Source organism: Gymnodraco acuticeps, unplaced genomic scaffold (assembly GCF_902827175.1).
Source record: "Gymnodraco acuticeps unplaced genomic scaffold, fGymAcu1.1, whole genome shotgun sequence".
Classification (NCBI taxonomy): Eukaryota; Metazoa; Chordata; class Actinopteri; order Perciformes; family Bathydraconidae; genus Gymnodraco; species Gymnodraco acuticeps.
Window position 1 is genome coordinate 69,638 of NW_022989831.1, and position 15,967 is coordinate 85,604.

The 15,967-nt window shown below is 45.7% G+C and overlaps 1 protein-coding gene across 17 annotated transcripts in view; it reads left to right on the forward strand.

Moving 5' to 3' along the window:
* svila (supervillin a) overlaps positions 1–15,967 on the forward strand; it is a 74,610-nt gene that overhangs the window by 19,391 nt on the left and 39,252 nt on the right. For 13 of the 17 annotated variants that reach the window (XM_034234396.1, XM_034234413.1, XM_034234422.1 and 10 more), the window contains exon 1: positions 7,780–8,523. The exons of the other annotated variants lie outside the window; for them this stretch is intronic. In XM_034234396.1, coding sequence (XP_034090287.1) covers positions 8,466–8,523 — 58 coding nt within the window. In that variant the 5' untranslated portion in view covers positions 7,780–8,465. Of the gene's footprint in view, positions 1–7,779; positions 8,524–15,967 lie in introns of those variants that run through there. 17 annotated transcript variants of the gene reach the window in all.

Sequence of the window (15,967 nt, forward strand, 5' to 3'; positions counted from 1 at the left end):
TCTGTCACTGGAGATTCTGTCATTGGAGTACATGTAGTTTGCAGAGTGTGTTTTACCAGCAGGTCATTCCGACCTTGCAAATCAACAGCCCATAACCACAACCTCAACCAAATGTGCTGTGATAGAAGTGACACATTAAGTTGTAACCAGAAAGTAATTAGAAACATTATTTGCACTTGTTGAGACACTTCTCCTGTAGCGGGATCCCTGTCCATCAGTGTGCCTCAGCCAGACGAGGCTAAAGTGTCCTTGATTACAGACCAACATAGATCATCTCCAGGCTTTATGTAGCGGGAGGCTTAGTCCTTGTAGTCTCACGTGGTTGGTCTTAAGCTTTTCCTTTAGTTTAAACCCACCAGTCCCAGTTAAAAATCTAATTAGCAGTAATTTATGATGGGCCACTAATAGCACAAAGGACTTGGAACTAGGGTCTTTGCCCTGGCTGTTGACATCAGACTTGAGCTCTGACACGCGCTGCTGTGGCGGAGATGCACAACATTCTGCGGGCATTTGTGATTTTGTTATAGTTTAACACCTAAAAAATGACACTGGAGTGACATATTCATTTTTGATATGTTTTTGGACCTCCCATTAGAATAGTTTCTAATTTGAAAGGGACAGAAAGCGAGAACCGACCGTCTCTGGCGATGCTGTGAGAGCCTACTGCCAGATACGTGTTGACAGTCTGTCAACAAGTAATTAAGTAATTCATACAACCTTGTATAGGATGTACCTGTGAGAATTCACCATAATCTAGATGGTTTGGAGAAAATATTATACCATAGTTTTAACTGTTAACTCTAAGCATCTAAATACAATGGTTTCATGGTTGTTTTTTATTTGATTCATTCTTAGTTTCCCTTAGTTGTTATATACGCCTGAACACATGCTTTTTAATGTTTTTAGCTTTTTTACACCAATAATTCTGTACAAAACAAAAACTAATGTTATTTAAAGGGGACCTATCATGCAAAATGCACTTTTGTACGTCTTTTATACATGAATATGTGTCCCCGGTGTTCCAGGGAACTCACCAAGTGTCAGAAAACACAACCCTCTCTATTTTCCTCCATACCCAAATCTCTAAAAAAGGGGCTGCAACGGATCTGATACAGACTGATCCAGATTTGAACACTTTACTGATGTCAGTAAAGTGGTGCTACGGCTATTGGTCAATTCTCCACCTATCAGGGGAATGAGAGGTTGGGCCACGGCCGGCCATTGCTGCTCGAAAGCGCTGGAGACGCTGTAGTACATATGCCAGGCCTGTAAGTGGCGCTGTAGTCTACCACAAAAGCAGCGAAGAAGACTTCCCTTGCATGGTTGCCATGGTTGCCCTTCTGTTTATTCTCCGCTGTGGCTCTTTTTCTCCCTCCCCGAGGCAAGCTTTTGCGCCTCCTGCTTTAAAACAAATGAATAATGACTCTATATAAACATATGTAAGGGATAATGTGCAGCGACGCCGTCATTATGGGGAAAAGAACACCGACAGGCTGATCAGGAGCCCGACGCGAAGCGGAGGGATCTAGATCGGCATGAAGGCACATTATGCAATGTGCAATGTGCACATTATCCCGCTTATTATATGGCCACATTCTCGACAAAGTAACGACATGACTCCCAATATTAATTGAAATGCATTTATGGATTTAGAAAAGGATTTTATTGATTTAAAAAATAGTTGTATTGATTTAAATTGACATGCATCAGTTAAGAAAAATAGTCCATTGTTACTGTTTGAACGTAGCAACGGCAGGAACTGCTTCGATAGTGTTTTTGAGGAGCTTTTTGATTACAGATTTGAAAACATTGTTGCTTGCTTTAAAAGTAGCACAATTCATTATGTCAAACCTTGGAAAGTATCTAGATATCCCTGCCCTAATGCCAAAGTAACTGGCAACTGAATATGTGTCGCCGTTTGATGTCTATGTCTGGACCGCTGCGTAAAAAGGAGAGTTTCTGCCCCATTACTTCTCTTCTTACTTCTATAAGAATAAAACACGGTGGACGGAGATCTCTTTTTCTCCCCCTCTTCTCCCCACTGCAGCCTATAGCAGCTGATCTCAGAGCATGCTCCCCTCTCCTGCAGGGGGGCGTGGTCAGCTGCAGCTCACAGAATCAGCCCCCTGCAAAAACAGCGCTGGAAAGAGCAAATAGAGCGAAATGAGGCATGGCTAAAATGCAGGATCTTTTTGGTATTTTGAAAAAAAAACTATTTATATGCTTTATATAGGTATGGCCCTACAATATATTGTTCAAATATAGCATGATAGGTGTCCTTTAATGTAGATGTAGTTAGTCCTATGAGTGTTATTATGATAATATATTTTTCTAAAATAACCCCAGTTAGGCTCCACAGATTCTTTGTAAAGAATAGACACAAGTTTCTTTGCTAAGGAAACTACTTTTATCTTTCCATTGTTCTAACTGAGGTTTAGCTGATGCCCAGGGCCAAATGTAAGTTCTGTGATAGGCCTCGAGGCACACATCACTAGCCTTTTTGGAGCACTCCACTTGGAGTCACTGAGTCCCATACTTAAGACCTCTTATCTGTTTTTATTTTGGGAATGCTATGCTGAGGTGTGTGTGTTTCTGGGTGTTAATACACTGTACAATTGCCAACAAAGGTCAGTTGTCTTGATGTATCTTAGAAATAAAGAATTGATGGCATCCCCTAAGAAAATATATTTGCCTTGTCTGGTGAGAGAGTGGCGCTGGGATCCAAAAGCGCAGTGCCATAAATTCAAGATGGAGAGGAGGGGCATGTTGGCTTTGCAGCATTAAGCTTTAGTTCATATAAAGCTTTAGTTCATATAAATGTCATTTATATGAACTAAAGCTTAATGCTGCAAAGCCAACATGCCCGGTAAAAGAAATCCAACAACATTGCAAATGGAGTTTTAGCCTCCACCTTCCAACTTCCTTGGAGTGTGCATGTGAATATATTTACCTTTCATTCTCTACCGCCCCTCCTCTCCATCTTGAATTTATGGCACTGCGCTTTGGATCCCAGCGCCACTCTCTCACCAGACAAGGCAAATATATTTTCTTAGGGGACGCCATCAATTCTTTATTTCTAAGATGGCTTGGAAACATCCCAAAGCATGCCTATGTGGAGGTGAAGCAGCCATTAAGCAATTATTTCTTATAGCAGACCTGTTTGGATACCTCTGCGCGCTAGAGGTCATTTTAAGTGCAAACATGGACTGCCTGGAAGTACTTATCTAATAATGACTCACTGACTGGCTGCACATGTGAGCTTGTCCAGGCTGAAACAGCATCCATTCTGAATTTCTAGCTGACTGAACATCTGGGGGGATGATTAGTTGAGAGGTGTGGCTCTGTTGTTATGACATTAAACAAAACCTGCCTGACTCTTGTTGCTGTTTAATCTCAAAGAGAGGTGCCTTTCTCCAAGTGTTATTTTACCGAAAGATCAGTCGGCTAACCTTTTTATTCTACTTCATAATTTGTATTAACAAATTATCCTTTTGAGCTGGCATGACCGCTTACATACAAGCTGAAAGTATTTGCAGTATAAAGTTCAACTGACATTTGAACCACTTTCAACTCCTTATTTGTACTGGCAGTTGTTTGTCAGTTAAAAGGCTTCTTTGCTGGAATTTATCCAATTAAGATTATTTTATCTAATAACTACAGCTTTCATCATTACGCAAATGACATGTCAGTTGCGATCATGCCTTAGGCCAGTGGTTCTCAAACTTTTTCTGTCAGGCCCCCCCTTTGGAGAAAAAACTAAGTCGGGCCCCCCCATCACAAATAGTCAGGCTCATTGGCGGCGCCAGATATTTATTTTGGGGTGCTGTGGGGTAGCTTGACGTTTCATAGAGGGTGCTCAAACATTTAGGGTTTCCCATTAATTTACCGGTCGCTACAGTGGAATTCTCTACTGCAACACTCCCCACGCAAATACACAGTGTGACAGTTACAATGAAGGCTCAAGGCAGATAGGTGTAAGCAGGGGTAAAGTGCTATTTTTATAGGTGGTGTATAGGGGGGTCCGGGGGCAAGCTCCCCCGGGAAGATTTATTTTTAAATATTGAAGTTAAAAGCATCAATCTGGTGCACTTTGAGAACAATGGATACCTCTCTCAACACCCATATGAAACAGAACTGTAAACAGATTTACTTTTTCTTTATGGATATTTTACAAATCACTCTCCTTTAAAACTGTATTATTTTTTTACTGTCATATAGTATTTCATACCTGTTTTTCATTTATTCTCTTATTTTTTACAACTATAATGATCATATAAACGTGTGCCTCGGAAATAATTGTTTACATTAATGGTGACCAAAACGTTTGACACCCACTGAGATAACTTAGACTAAAGTTAACTATCTAACACTCAGAGTCCTTTAGTTCACTGAGCCTCTCAGTCCAACAGGAGAGGACTCTCCTCCAGCTTGTTGTTGAAAAAACTCCTTGTATCCGTTAGCGTAGCTCGCTAGCACCAGAAGCTAACAACTACAATCTCCGGTACCGGTGCTCTCTCGCTCTCTCTCTCTCTCTCTCTCTCTCTCGCTTGCGCACGCACGCACACAAAATGGCTCGTTCCACACACACACACACACACACACACACACAGAGCCGAGCTTTAATGAAACACAGAGGCCCAGACGTAATAGTACTGTATCATATTATTTTCGAATCAATAATTGTTCAAATTATGATTTTTTTTTTTTTTTTTTTTCTAACCATTTTTTCTCCTGGTCTCTCGCACCCCCCCTGTCATACCTCTGCGCCCCCCACTTTGGGAACCACTGCATTAGGCATTGATTGGCATTTTGATAGCTTGCATCTCATATCATTCAGATGAAAGATATGCTGTCAACAGCTCTCACCCTAATCAACTAAACTGCCAACAGGGCTCAAACTTGAAACTTAAGTTGAACATGCTTTAAGCAATAACACTAAAAGTGATTTTCATTGCTTCCAATTCCAGTAGGACTGACAACTTGACTCCTTTTTAATGTGCTCACTTAATTGACACTTTAAATACTATAACTGAGTTTACCTTAAACTTTGAGACATCTTCAACTATTTACAACCAGCTGCATTTCTTTCTACAAAGACTCCTTTCTTCTAAATTGTTTTGCTTTTTATAGTTGTTTTAGGGTAGAGTTTAAGTGCAACATTTCAGAGGCAGATGAGAACAAAAGCCTTGGATAAGCATTAATACATGTATGTTTTGTCATGAAAATGTCAGAACAATACTTTGAAAATCAAGTTATTGTCAATTGTCAGCTACTTCAAAACTATTGGTATTGACTATATGGATTATATGGACCTATTTAAATGGCTATAGTATTCCTGACACATCTGTTTCACCACTTTATCAAGTTGGTGGCAGAAAATGGCTCCAGTATTTCATTCTCATTGAACTTTGATCCAGTTTCTGGTTTCTGAGCTGCCGTTCCTGTAACCATTTTAAGCTGTTTTATGGAATGTATTTAAATGTACAGAAGCAAACCTAAATTAGTTCCCACACAGTTTCTAAACAAAGTAAGGGCCACTTAAGGGATACATTAGATGTAAACCTGCACCTCCTAGGTTTAATTACATAATCCAAAGCAAGGCTAGCTCTTAGAGTCAACACTCAGCTGGTTTACCTCAATTTGTTTGAATTGCGGCTTCCTGTTTGAATCTTTGTCCGTGATTTGTAGCAAAAGTAATTCCCGCTTATGTAGCAATACACATACTTGCACTCCTCATACCTGCTACAGCACACCTAAAAAAGGTCTGAACGCCAACAAAAATCAATTTATTGTTAATGCATATGTGCATTTTTAGTATGTAGGCTTTGTTTGAATGCATGGCTCTTCTGTCGGGCCCATATTTGTCTACAATCCATCACAAAGATTAGAGAACAAGAGCAGTGTTGCATCATGGCAGCGACATGTAAGGTCTTGCCCATCCTTGGCAGTAAAGAGTCATCATTGCTAATAACAGGGTAGAAACCATCAGGTGGTTTTGTAGGTCTGATGTCATCCATGTAGTAGATGAGTCAAAAAAACAAACATTACATTACAGACAGCCGGAAGGTGTAGAGGTGATGATGAAAATTCCCAAAGTGTGACCTGTGTTGGTGGTTTGCATATGATCACATTTTATGCCTTTTTTTTAACGGTGCTTTACAGAGCATGTTTGCCTGGTTGAATGGTTACCGTATTTTGGATTATAACTTATGTAGTTGAAACAAATCTCATATGTAAATCGACTTTCTTTGTTTTGAAGAAACACAAAATGGTAGCAGTGAGACGACATCATGACACTGTCTGAAGCTTTTGAACTGTCTGACAAGTAATGAGTATGCTTTACCCTTAAGCTTTGAAAAGCTTGTGTTTAAGCTGGTAGCAGCTAAAATCATTGGATGTGCCGACTGAAAGCGACTGAACCGAGACATGAAGTAGGTCTGGGAGATAATTCAATTAGATCATTTTATTGTCTTGCAGTGGAATTGTATCATGCTGAAATCATATATCAGAGCAATGATTGCAATTTGAACGAAACAAACATACTTATTTTTTCGTTTAGTGCTAGCCTCTTTAGCCCATTGCTTTCCATTTAAATGACATACATTTACAATCACCTCCAGATAAGGTGAAATAATTATCAAGAGATCTTCTTTACTTCCTTAATATATCACCTTATTAATCATCTTCTGGCAGTCTTGCAGTAAGTTTGATAAATTACAGTCTGTCATACCCCTGAAGGCTGTTGTTGAAAAGACAGTTTAAGTGTTGGAGGCAGCTCCCCCCCTGTGAATTGGCATGTTTGTGATGTATGTGTGCAGACTTCACAAACATGCAGCCATGATGAGCTCATCTTAGAAACAGATCCAAACATCCCACCTATAAAGTTTACTCACCCCAGTCAGCCAGGCTGCATTTTGACACACCTGTGATGGTGAGGCTGGACAGATTTATGTGATCTTACACATTTTATGATGTGATAAGCCTAGTCCATGAAGGTTTTTTTTTTTTAATCGTGGCTTAGAAGTTGGAAGAAAGGCACAGAGATCTATAAAAATCACAGCACAGAAATAGCATTCTCAGGCGTCATCTGACTGCTATTCTTGCCATTCTTTTTCACCCTACCACTCAATTGAGACACTGACTTTTGTGACTGCTTCCATCCACTAGGTCTGCTTTATGTTGATGTGCGCATATTGGCGATGACAGCCTTTGCTCTGTATGCAGCAGGAAGATAAGATACTGCTCACTGTTTTCCAGCCTCTGAAAAGCAGCACTGGGCTCTGTGCCAGCCTCTCTGCAACGCCCTCTCACTACAATGATAAGCACGTCTACTACGTCACATTGATGTATAGGTGAGATGTGTGTGTGCAGGTGCTTTTGTGTTGTTCTTGGCTTTCATTTACAGCATAATCACAGTAGGAAATGAGTTTACACACACCATGACTCGCAGGGAATATCCTTTAATGCGTGATTTGAGACACACAAACATTTTGACGAGTTTGGTAAAAGGGCAATTGATTGTAATGGGTGGGGGTCTATCAATCAACCTATTTTTATTGACCTTGTTCCTCCATTTAGCTGTTTTCGGAAGGACCAGTGTATGGCATAATAGTAGTATTATGTGTCTCTTGTTACTGTTTACACACTCTCGCTGCCTTTTTCTTCCTGACTTTGTTTCACTATTGCTCTCTTTCTTACCCTCTCGTTGTCCCTCCCACCTCCTCTTTCTCTCTCGCTCTGCGTGCTGTTCCTTTTATTTTCACCCCGCTGAGAGATGACTGGAATTTCTCATCTGGCTGAGAAGGGCATTTTAACTTTCTCCTCTTTCCCTGCGCACTTCATTTCCACTCTCATGCACCCTGCCTGCGCGCTCTCCTCTCTCCCCTCCTTTTTCTGAGGCTATGCACCGTTTTCTTTGGCATCCCGCTCCTGTGTGCGAGCCAAGGGAAGGCAGCTCTCTCCTGGGACACTCCTAACTATCTCCGTCCCTCTATCACACACATTCTCGTTTTCTCTTCAGGATCATTCTGAAGCATGCAGGACACTTTGCTCCTGTCTGCAGAAGGGATGGAGCCTAATTTGCTTGCACAGGCTAATGAGCTTAGCCTGTGCTGAGCAGCTTTTAGCCTGCAGGTTGTTGTGGTGGGCACTGGTTAGCCCTAGTGGTTAGTTAGAGGAACCAGAGAGGATCTCAGAAGAGGCAGAGCTGCAGCTTCACCACTTACCAGGACCAACTTCACTTGCGCAGACACTTTGGATAGGACGTCTCTATCTACTGTCTCCCCTCCCTCTCGCCTTTACCTCTCTCTGAAGCTACCTGACTCCCCTCTGTCTCCCTCTCTGACTGTCCCGGAGGACTGAACAACTGCTTTTGTTGCTGTATCACCTCTTAGGCAGCTGCGTCTCTTTTCATCTTTCTTCCCTGATTTCCTGACTAACCCTCTCCCCCTGAATTTATTGCCAACATGTACCGGAACCCGTGGATCTCAAATTACCTGATCCATGTCAAGTTTTGCAGCCAAGGTAAGAGCAGCGACTTGGGGCTCTGCAGCTCGGGGGTGAGACTTGAGGCTCAGGCTGAGAGCTTGGGGACAGGTTACTCTGGTTGTGGAGCTGGGAATCTGAGCTCCACACACAGAAGTTGGCAGGCTACAAACTGCAGACTCCCTTCCTCTCTGTCCTGCTTCCTACAGTAACAGCTGTCCTCGCACTGCAGCTGTAGCCTCCAAGGACACTATGTAGCAGAGATAAGGGACTCTAACGGTGCAGGGGGAAGCTATTTGTAGTCACCACAGTTACTTGCACTCAGATTTAGGGAAGTGAACTTGAGTGTATGGATATATTTTTAGGCTGTACAGGGGGGCTGTATAACAAACCTCTAATCATATCTCACTAGAAATTGAACTAGCCATCCAGCAAAGCAAGTAGCAAGTTGGACACCTTTTAAAAAAATGACCATGATTTCAAGGACTATTAATTGAACTCAATACAATGATTTTATTGTGAGGATGAATTAAATCTGCAAAGAAATAGGCATTACGTTTGATTTTGGTAAACTTTATCATTAAAGTATGTGTTGCTGACCAATTAAAAAGCCATCTTGACAGTGTTGACTTTGGTCCGAACAGAAAGTCAGAGAAAACAGTCTGATTGATTATATTATATATATTATTCATAATATATCCCATTATTTACACAATTGGGGGGGGGGGGGGGGGGGGGAAATATGGTTGAAAGTGTGCATAAAATATTTTACAACTTAACAATGTTTTCTAAGTTAGCAACCTTGCTAGTTGGCAGAGAACTTTCCTGATACTTCATTTATATTACATACTTGCACGTACAGAGAAATTCAAAATAACCTTTGAGGCATTAACACGTTTCTGAATTGCTATCAGTTGGCAAATATAGGAATATTTCACCAAGCCCTTTGAACCCCACATTTGGTGAAAATGTACCAATTCATTTCTCAGTGCCATTTTCTGTTGTGACTGGTAAACAGAACTCCTGTCATACACTTGTCAGAACAAATATGTTTCAGGAAATATGATGTACTGTTGCAGTAAAATATACTTATATTTACATGTTTTTATTACGGTAGATTTAGAGGACATATCATTCAGCCCTCTTTGGGTGCACAGGTCCATGTGTGTTTCTCGTTCCCATCCTTCTCTGTAATAATTTCTGAGATCTGGCCTCTTCATGCTAGAACTGTCTAGGAATCGACAACAGGTGGCCCACAGTTTGAGCAGAGTAACTGGATTTTGAGAAAGGAGTTTGTTGTATTGAAATTTGTTTGAGGGTTTAGATGTGTCAGTGTAGCTACCCTTTGCTCTGTTTCCTCACGAGGATTTGAGACTGAGCATCTTGTATACTCATTGTTATTAGGGTTTATGACATAATTGGCTTATTTTCACGTCTTTTTGTTGAAACTACAGTTTGTAACCAGGGCCTGAGCTAATTTCTGATTCTCCATCTGTTTTGCCATGCTTTACTTCTTAAGCCTCTGTCAGTGAGGCTTTAGGCAGGGTGTAGGCAGAGTAGGTAGGCAACTGTTGGGGGATGTTAACACCATGCACACACATGCCCATGTTTTGTGATGTAATGCAAACGGTTAAAGAGCAACACGTTTCCTTTTGGGCTCGCAGTAATCCCAGGAATTGAAGTTAATCCTGTGCCTCAATTTGGACATATGCTCAGCCCCTGATGCCTCTTTGGTTAACACACTGAGTGTTTTAATGTGACATGGATGGAGTAAGCATTGCTGATTGATTCAAATTGTGATACTCCCTTATTTAATATTGAATGTGTTCTAAGGTTTGACCTGCGCCTCAGGTGAGTTTAAGTCCTATTTGCCAGAGTCGAGCATTTCTAAAGATAACTAAAGTCCCTTTTTGAACCGACAGTGTAATACAGTATTTTTCTTTCACACCTTTGATACCTTCACATAAAAGCCTTTCCTCACTTCAGAGTCCAAATGATACTCCATTGAATCATGAAAATAATTTTATCCTCATGTTTTATCAGTGTCAAGCCGCTTTTACAGCCTCATCAACACACACGGGGCATGGTGCTGAGGAATTCCTGGCCCATTCCCTCCCGGCTATTGCAGCCATAGTGTTTCTGTAGATTACAGCCAGCATCAAAGGCTCGGGCACATCTGTGATCATTGTGGAGGTTTTTATGTCTGTGTCTGGAATGACGAATGTATGGAGGCTCTCAAGGGGGTCGTCCCTGATGGTCTACAGTACATGGCACTAAATATAGGCTGTATGAGGTGTAAAAGGAATACAAACGGAGAGCTTGATATGTTAGACACTGTACACTATGGTTAGACCTGACAATAGCCTCAGACAGCTGCCCCCGAGGGACAAACACTTTTGTTATTTTCAAACTAGCAGCTCATAACCTTTACTGTGGCATCTGGATTTGTCTAAAGGAAATTCTGGTATTTTTCAACTAGGGTGTTAGCCTTAGATTTTGGAACTTTATGACTATTGGTCATGATAGGGGTTAGGGTTATTAAAAATAATAATAATACAAATAATTACAAACGCATCACAAAAATTGTTTGGCTCACCATCTGTGGGTATAAACCTGTCATTTTCTGCCTATTTCAGATGACATTTTCATCTATATCCACGATCTATTTTGCAAGGGCACCGTCAGTGTATCATGTGCTTAAAGCGATAGTTACGGCTGTAACTACGGTTCTATGAGTCCCGGATGACCGCCAGAGGCGGTGCTTTAAGCACTGGATATGTCCATCGCGCGCATGCGCAGCTCGAGTACCAATAACAACAAAGTCACCTGTGACCCACGTGACACCGGCTATATCAGCCGGTGTCGTCAGAGGATCTGTTCCCAGAATCTTCTCGCGAGCACACAAGAATTCTGAGTGACAGGGAACTCTGGCGGTCATCCGGGACTCATAGAACCGTAGTTACAGCCGTAACTATCGTTCTATTTCGTCCCTACTGACCGCCAGAGGCGGTGCTTTAAGCACTGGATGACTTATACCAACAAGGTCATGAAGAATCCAAGCCCTTGCTCACCACTGGAAACAGCGGAGCTCGGCAAAAGGACCACGCCCAAAGAATGGGGAGTGGCGACATTGACCTGATGACAACTGGAGAATGTGCTAGAAGACGCCCACGACGCCGTGGCGCAGATGGTCTCCAGGGGCACCACCCTCAGGGCAGCCCAAGATGTTGAGATGCTCCTTGTAGAGTGGCATCTCAGCCTGATGGCAGGGGGCGGCCACTAATAATAAGCCTGTGAGATGGTATCGACAACCCAGTGGGGCAGCCACTGGTTAGAGGGCATAACCTCCTTTAGTGCCGCCAGGGCAAAATCAAGAGTTGCTCCTACTGCCGTATACAGGCAGTAGCCTTGATATACGCCCTTTGGGCACCCCCAGGGCACAGCAACTTCGACGTGCCGTACTCCTGAATGTCAAAGCGTGCCAGCTGGGCAGGCTGATTGAAGTGGGTTTGTGGAAGGACCCCGGGCAGGAATGCCACATTTGCCCAAAGGAGGTGGAGAGGACATGCAACTCCCCGACTCGCTTCCCTGAGGCTATGGCAAGCAGAAATGCTGCCTTCGTGGGCAGCCACCTAAGCCCCCCCTGGGCCAGGGGCTCGAAGGGAGGAGATGATAGGGCATCCGGCAGCAGGGGCAGGTCCCAAGCCGGAGCCCTCGGGGTGCTAGGGGCCGCTGCCGTAAAGCCCCTCTCATAAAGAGGGACACCGACCTGTGGCACCCCGCCGTGGCGCCGTCGACCCGAACATGTCGGGCAGAAATCGCAGCCACATAAATTCAGAGTGGAGTGAGAACGTCCACTATCTAGAAGGGACTGTTGTCTAAGCAACAACGTACATGCTGTCCCCAAGGAACACGCACATTCTTGCCCCCCAGTTGGGGTAGAAAGTGCATGAGTGCAAGCTGCACAGCCCGAAGCTCTAGCACGTTGACCTGGCGCGCACTCTCCTGGGCAGACCGCTGACCCTGAACGGTCCTGCCCTGCCGCACTGCACCCCACCCTGAGAGACATGCACCTATGGTGATGGTCTCCTGGCGGGATGGGATGGCGTCCATGGGCACGCCCACTAGGAGATAGGCCCTGCCCCTCCAGCGTGACAGAGAGTGGAGGCAATGCTGCGACACCCTGACTTCCCTGTGCCTGTGCCACTTGCGTCCAAGTGAAGGATGTTCAGCCGCATCTGCATGGGGCGCAACGACAGCGGGCCTAAGGGCTCAGCGGCCGAGGCAGCTGCCAGTCTGCCCAAGGGCCGGAGGAACTGAATATAGGGCACCATCTTGCCCGGCCCACGTGGAAGTAGGCATCCCTCAAGTCCACGGTTGAGAACCACTCCACCTGTGCATATGCAGTGGTCAGCATATAGAATGGCAGCACCTTCGGGAATCTGTTGATTCCTCTGAGGTCCAAGATCGGGCGAAATCCGCCGACTTTCTTGCTCACGAGAAAGTACGCCGAGTAGAACCCCCTGGGCTTAGCAGAGGGTCTTACTGGCTTGATTGCGTCCTTGGACAGAAGGACGGACAACTCTTGGGCCAGAGCTAGGGCCCCTGCCGGATCGCTGACGACTGTCAATTAGACCCAGCCGAAGGCTAGGGGCCGGAGCTGCGGTCCGTACCCCTGGGTTAAGGTGAAAACCACCCAAGGGACGGAAGTACAGACCGCCCAGTAACTGAGCTGCTGCTGGGAAAGCAGCCGACGACCTCCCCCGGGATTTCAGGGCCCAGCCCCCCGGCCCCTGGAGCGTCTTGGGGGGCGCCGGTAAGGCTCTGGGGCACGAGGCCGCCTGGAAGACCACCCCTGTAATCCGGCGGCTGAGTGCGGCTGCTAGAGCGGCCCCTGGGCCTGCTGGGAGTGGGCACAGGTCTGCGAAGACCCGAGACAGGCGGCCCGCTAGCAGCCCCTACACCGGGCCCAGGCTGAAGGGCCAAGAGGCGACTTCATCATGCCCCTATCGGCAGCTAGCCGATCCACTTTAGAGGACAGCCTGTTTCTAGTCCTTCTATTGGGGGGAGCACACATAGCCATCGCTCCCTCAAGTCGCCGGGAACGGCCGAATTGATCTGGAGGAGGATGTGACAAGGAGAGGTGTCTGTTGGCTGCTGCCAGACGTTCCACCTCAGTGATTCTAGCCACTCTGAGCGCCCGAGGCATGCAGCTACAGCTCATGCAGGCGTTTACCGTGAGAACCTCCCTCAGATGCTCACATTTCGTCCCCACTGACCGCCAGAGGCGGCCGAGGCAGGAGGGGCAGCAGTCGTGGCCGTCCTCGGGCTCAAAAGAAGCCATACAGGCGCTACATGAATGAGCCATTCTGTAGGTAGCCAGATGCAGCGTAGCCGGGTGCGGGAACACAGCCTTCACCAGCTACCTGCTTAATGGAAAGAGTAGAGCGTTGCTGCTACTCGCCGAACAGAAAGAGGGATGTAATTACACCCACGTTACCGGCAGAGGGAGCGGGAGCGAGAGCAATGCCTTCACCTGGCTGGATTAATAAACACGGCAGTTCAGCGTCTACCAGGAGCGGGGGCGAGAACACTGCCGGCTGAGTTAGAGACGAATGCCAGATGCAACGTAACCGGGTGCGGGAACACAGCCTTCACCAGCTACCTGCTTAACGGAAAGACAAGACAAGGCAGTTCAGCGTCTACCAGGAGCGGGGGCGAGAACACTGCCGGCTGAGTTAGAGACGAATGCCAGATGCAACGTAACCGGGTGCGGGAACACAGCCTTCACCAGCTACCTGCTTAACGGAAAGACAAGACAAGGCAGTTCAGCGTCTACCAGGAGCGGGGGCGAGAACACTGCCTTCACTGGTTGAGTTAGAGACGAATGCCAGATGCAGCGTAACCGGGAGCAGATGCGGGAACACAGCCTTCTACGGCTACCTGCTTAACGGAAAAACGAGGCAGTTTGGCGTCTACCAGGAGCGGGGCGAGAACTGCCTTCACTGGTGGTTGAGTTAGAGACGAATGCCAGATGCAGCGTAACCGGGTGCGGGAACACAGCCTTCACCGACTACCTGCTTAATGGAACAACGAGGCAGTTTGGCGTCTACCAGGAGCGGGGGCGAGAACTGCCTTCACTGGTTGAGTTAGAGACGAATGCCAGATGCAGCGTAACCGGGAGTGGGTGCGGGAACACAGCCTTCACCAGCTACCTGCTTAAGGGGAAAACGAGGCAGTTCAGCGTCTACCAGGAGCGGGGGCGAGAACACTGCCTTCACTGGTTGAGTTAGAGACGAATGCCAGATGCAGCGTAACCGGGAGCGGGTGCGGGAACACAGCCTTCACCGGCTACCTGCTTAACGGAAAAGCGAGGCAGTTCAGCATAACCGGGTGCGGGTGCGGGAACACAGCCTTCACCAGCTACCTGCTTAAGGGAAAAACGAGGCAGTTCAGCGTCTACCAGGAGCGGGGGCGAGAACACTGCCTTCACTGGTTGAGTTAGAGACGAATGCCAGATGCAGCGTAACCGGGAGCGGGTGCGGGAACACAGCCTTCACCAGCTACCTGCTGAACGGGAAGAGTAGAGCGGTGCTACTACTCACCGAACAGAAAAAGGGATGTAGCTACATCCGCATTACCGGTAGAGGGAGCGGGAGCGAGACCACTGCCTTCACCTAGCAGGGTAAAATAAAGAAGCTTAACAGTACACGCAAGACGTTAGCCGAGCAGCTGCTGCTAACGATCAAGCGAGATCAAGTCAAATAACACACGTGTTTAAGACCAGATAACTAGCTTCTAAAGAAGAGAACAGCACAGACCCGTAGTTACAGCAGTAACCATGGCCAGTGCTCACACGGCATATAACCGTAGTTACAGTAGTAACTATGGCCAGTACTTACACGGCTTAGAATCGTAGTTACAGTCGTAACTATGGCCAGAACTTACACAGCATAGAGCTGTAGTTACAGTAGTAACTCTGGCCAGTACTTGCACGGCTTGGAACCGTAGTTATAGTAGTAACTATGGCCAGTACTTACATGGCTTGGAACCGTAGTAACTATGACCAGTACTTACACAGCATAGAGCCGTTTACGGTATTAACTATGGCCAGTACTTGCACGGCTTGGAACCGTAGTTACAGTAGTAACTATGGCCAGTACTTACGGCTTAAAACCGTAGTTACAGTAGTAACTATGGCCAGTACTTACACAGCATAGAGCCGTAGTTACGGTATTGACTATGGCCAGTACTTACACGGCTTGGAACCGTAGTTACAGTAGTAATTATGGCCAGTACTTACGGCTTAGAACCTTAGTTACAGTAGTAACTGTGGTCGGTGCCTAAAAGTGTCAGCCAAACGGCTGCCCACTAGATAATATAATATTGGGAGGATGAAATCCTCCTTAATGGCCACACATGCACACAGCACACACAGTGAAGATTGTTCTCTGCATATCGTCCTAGTGCTAGGAGTCTAGTA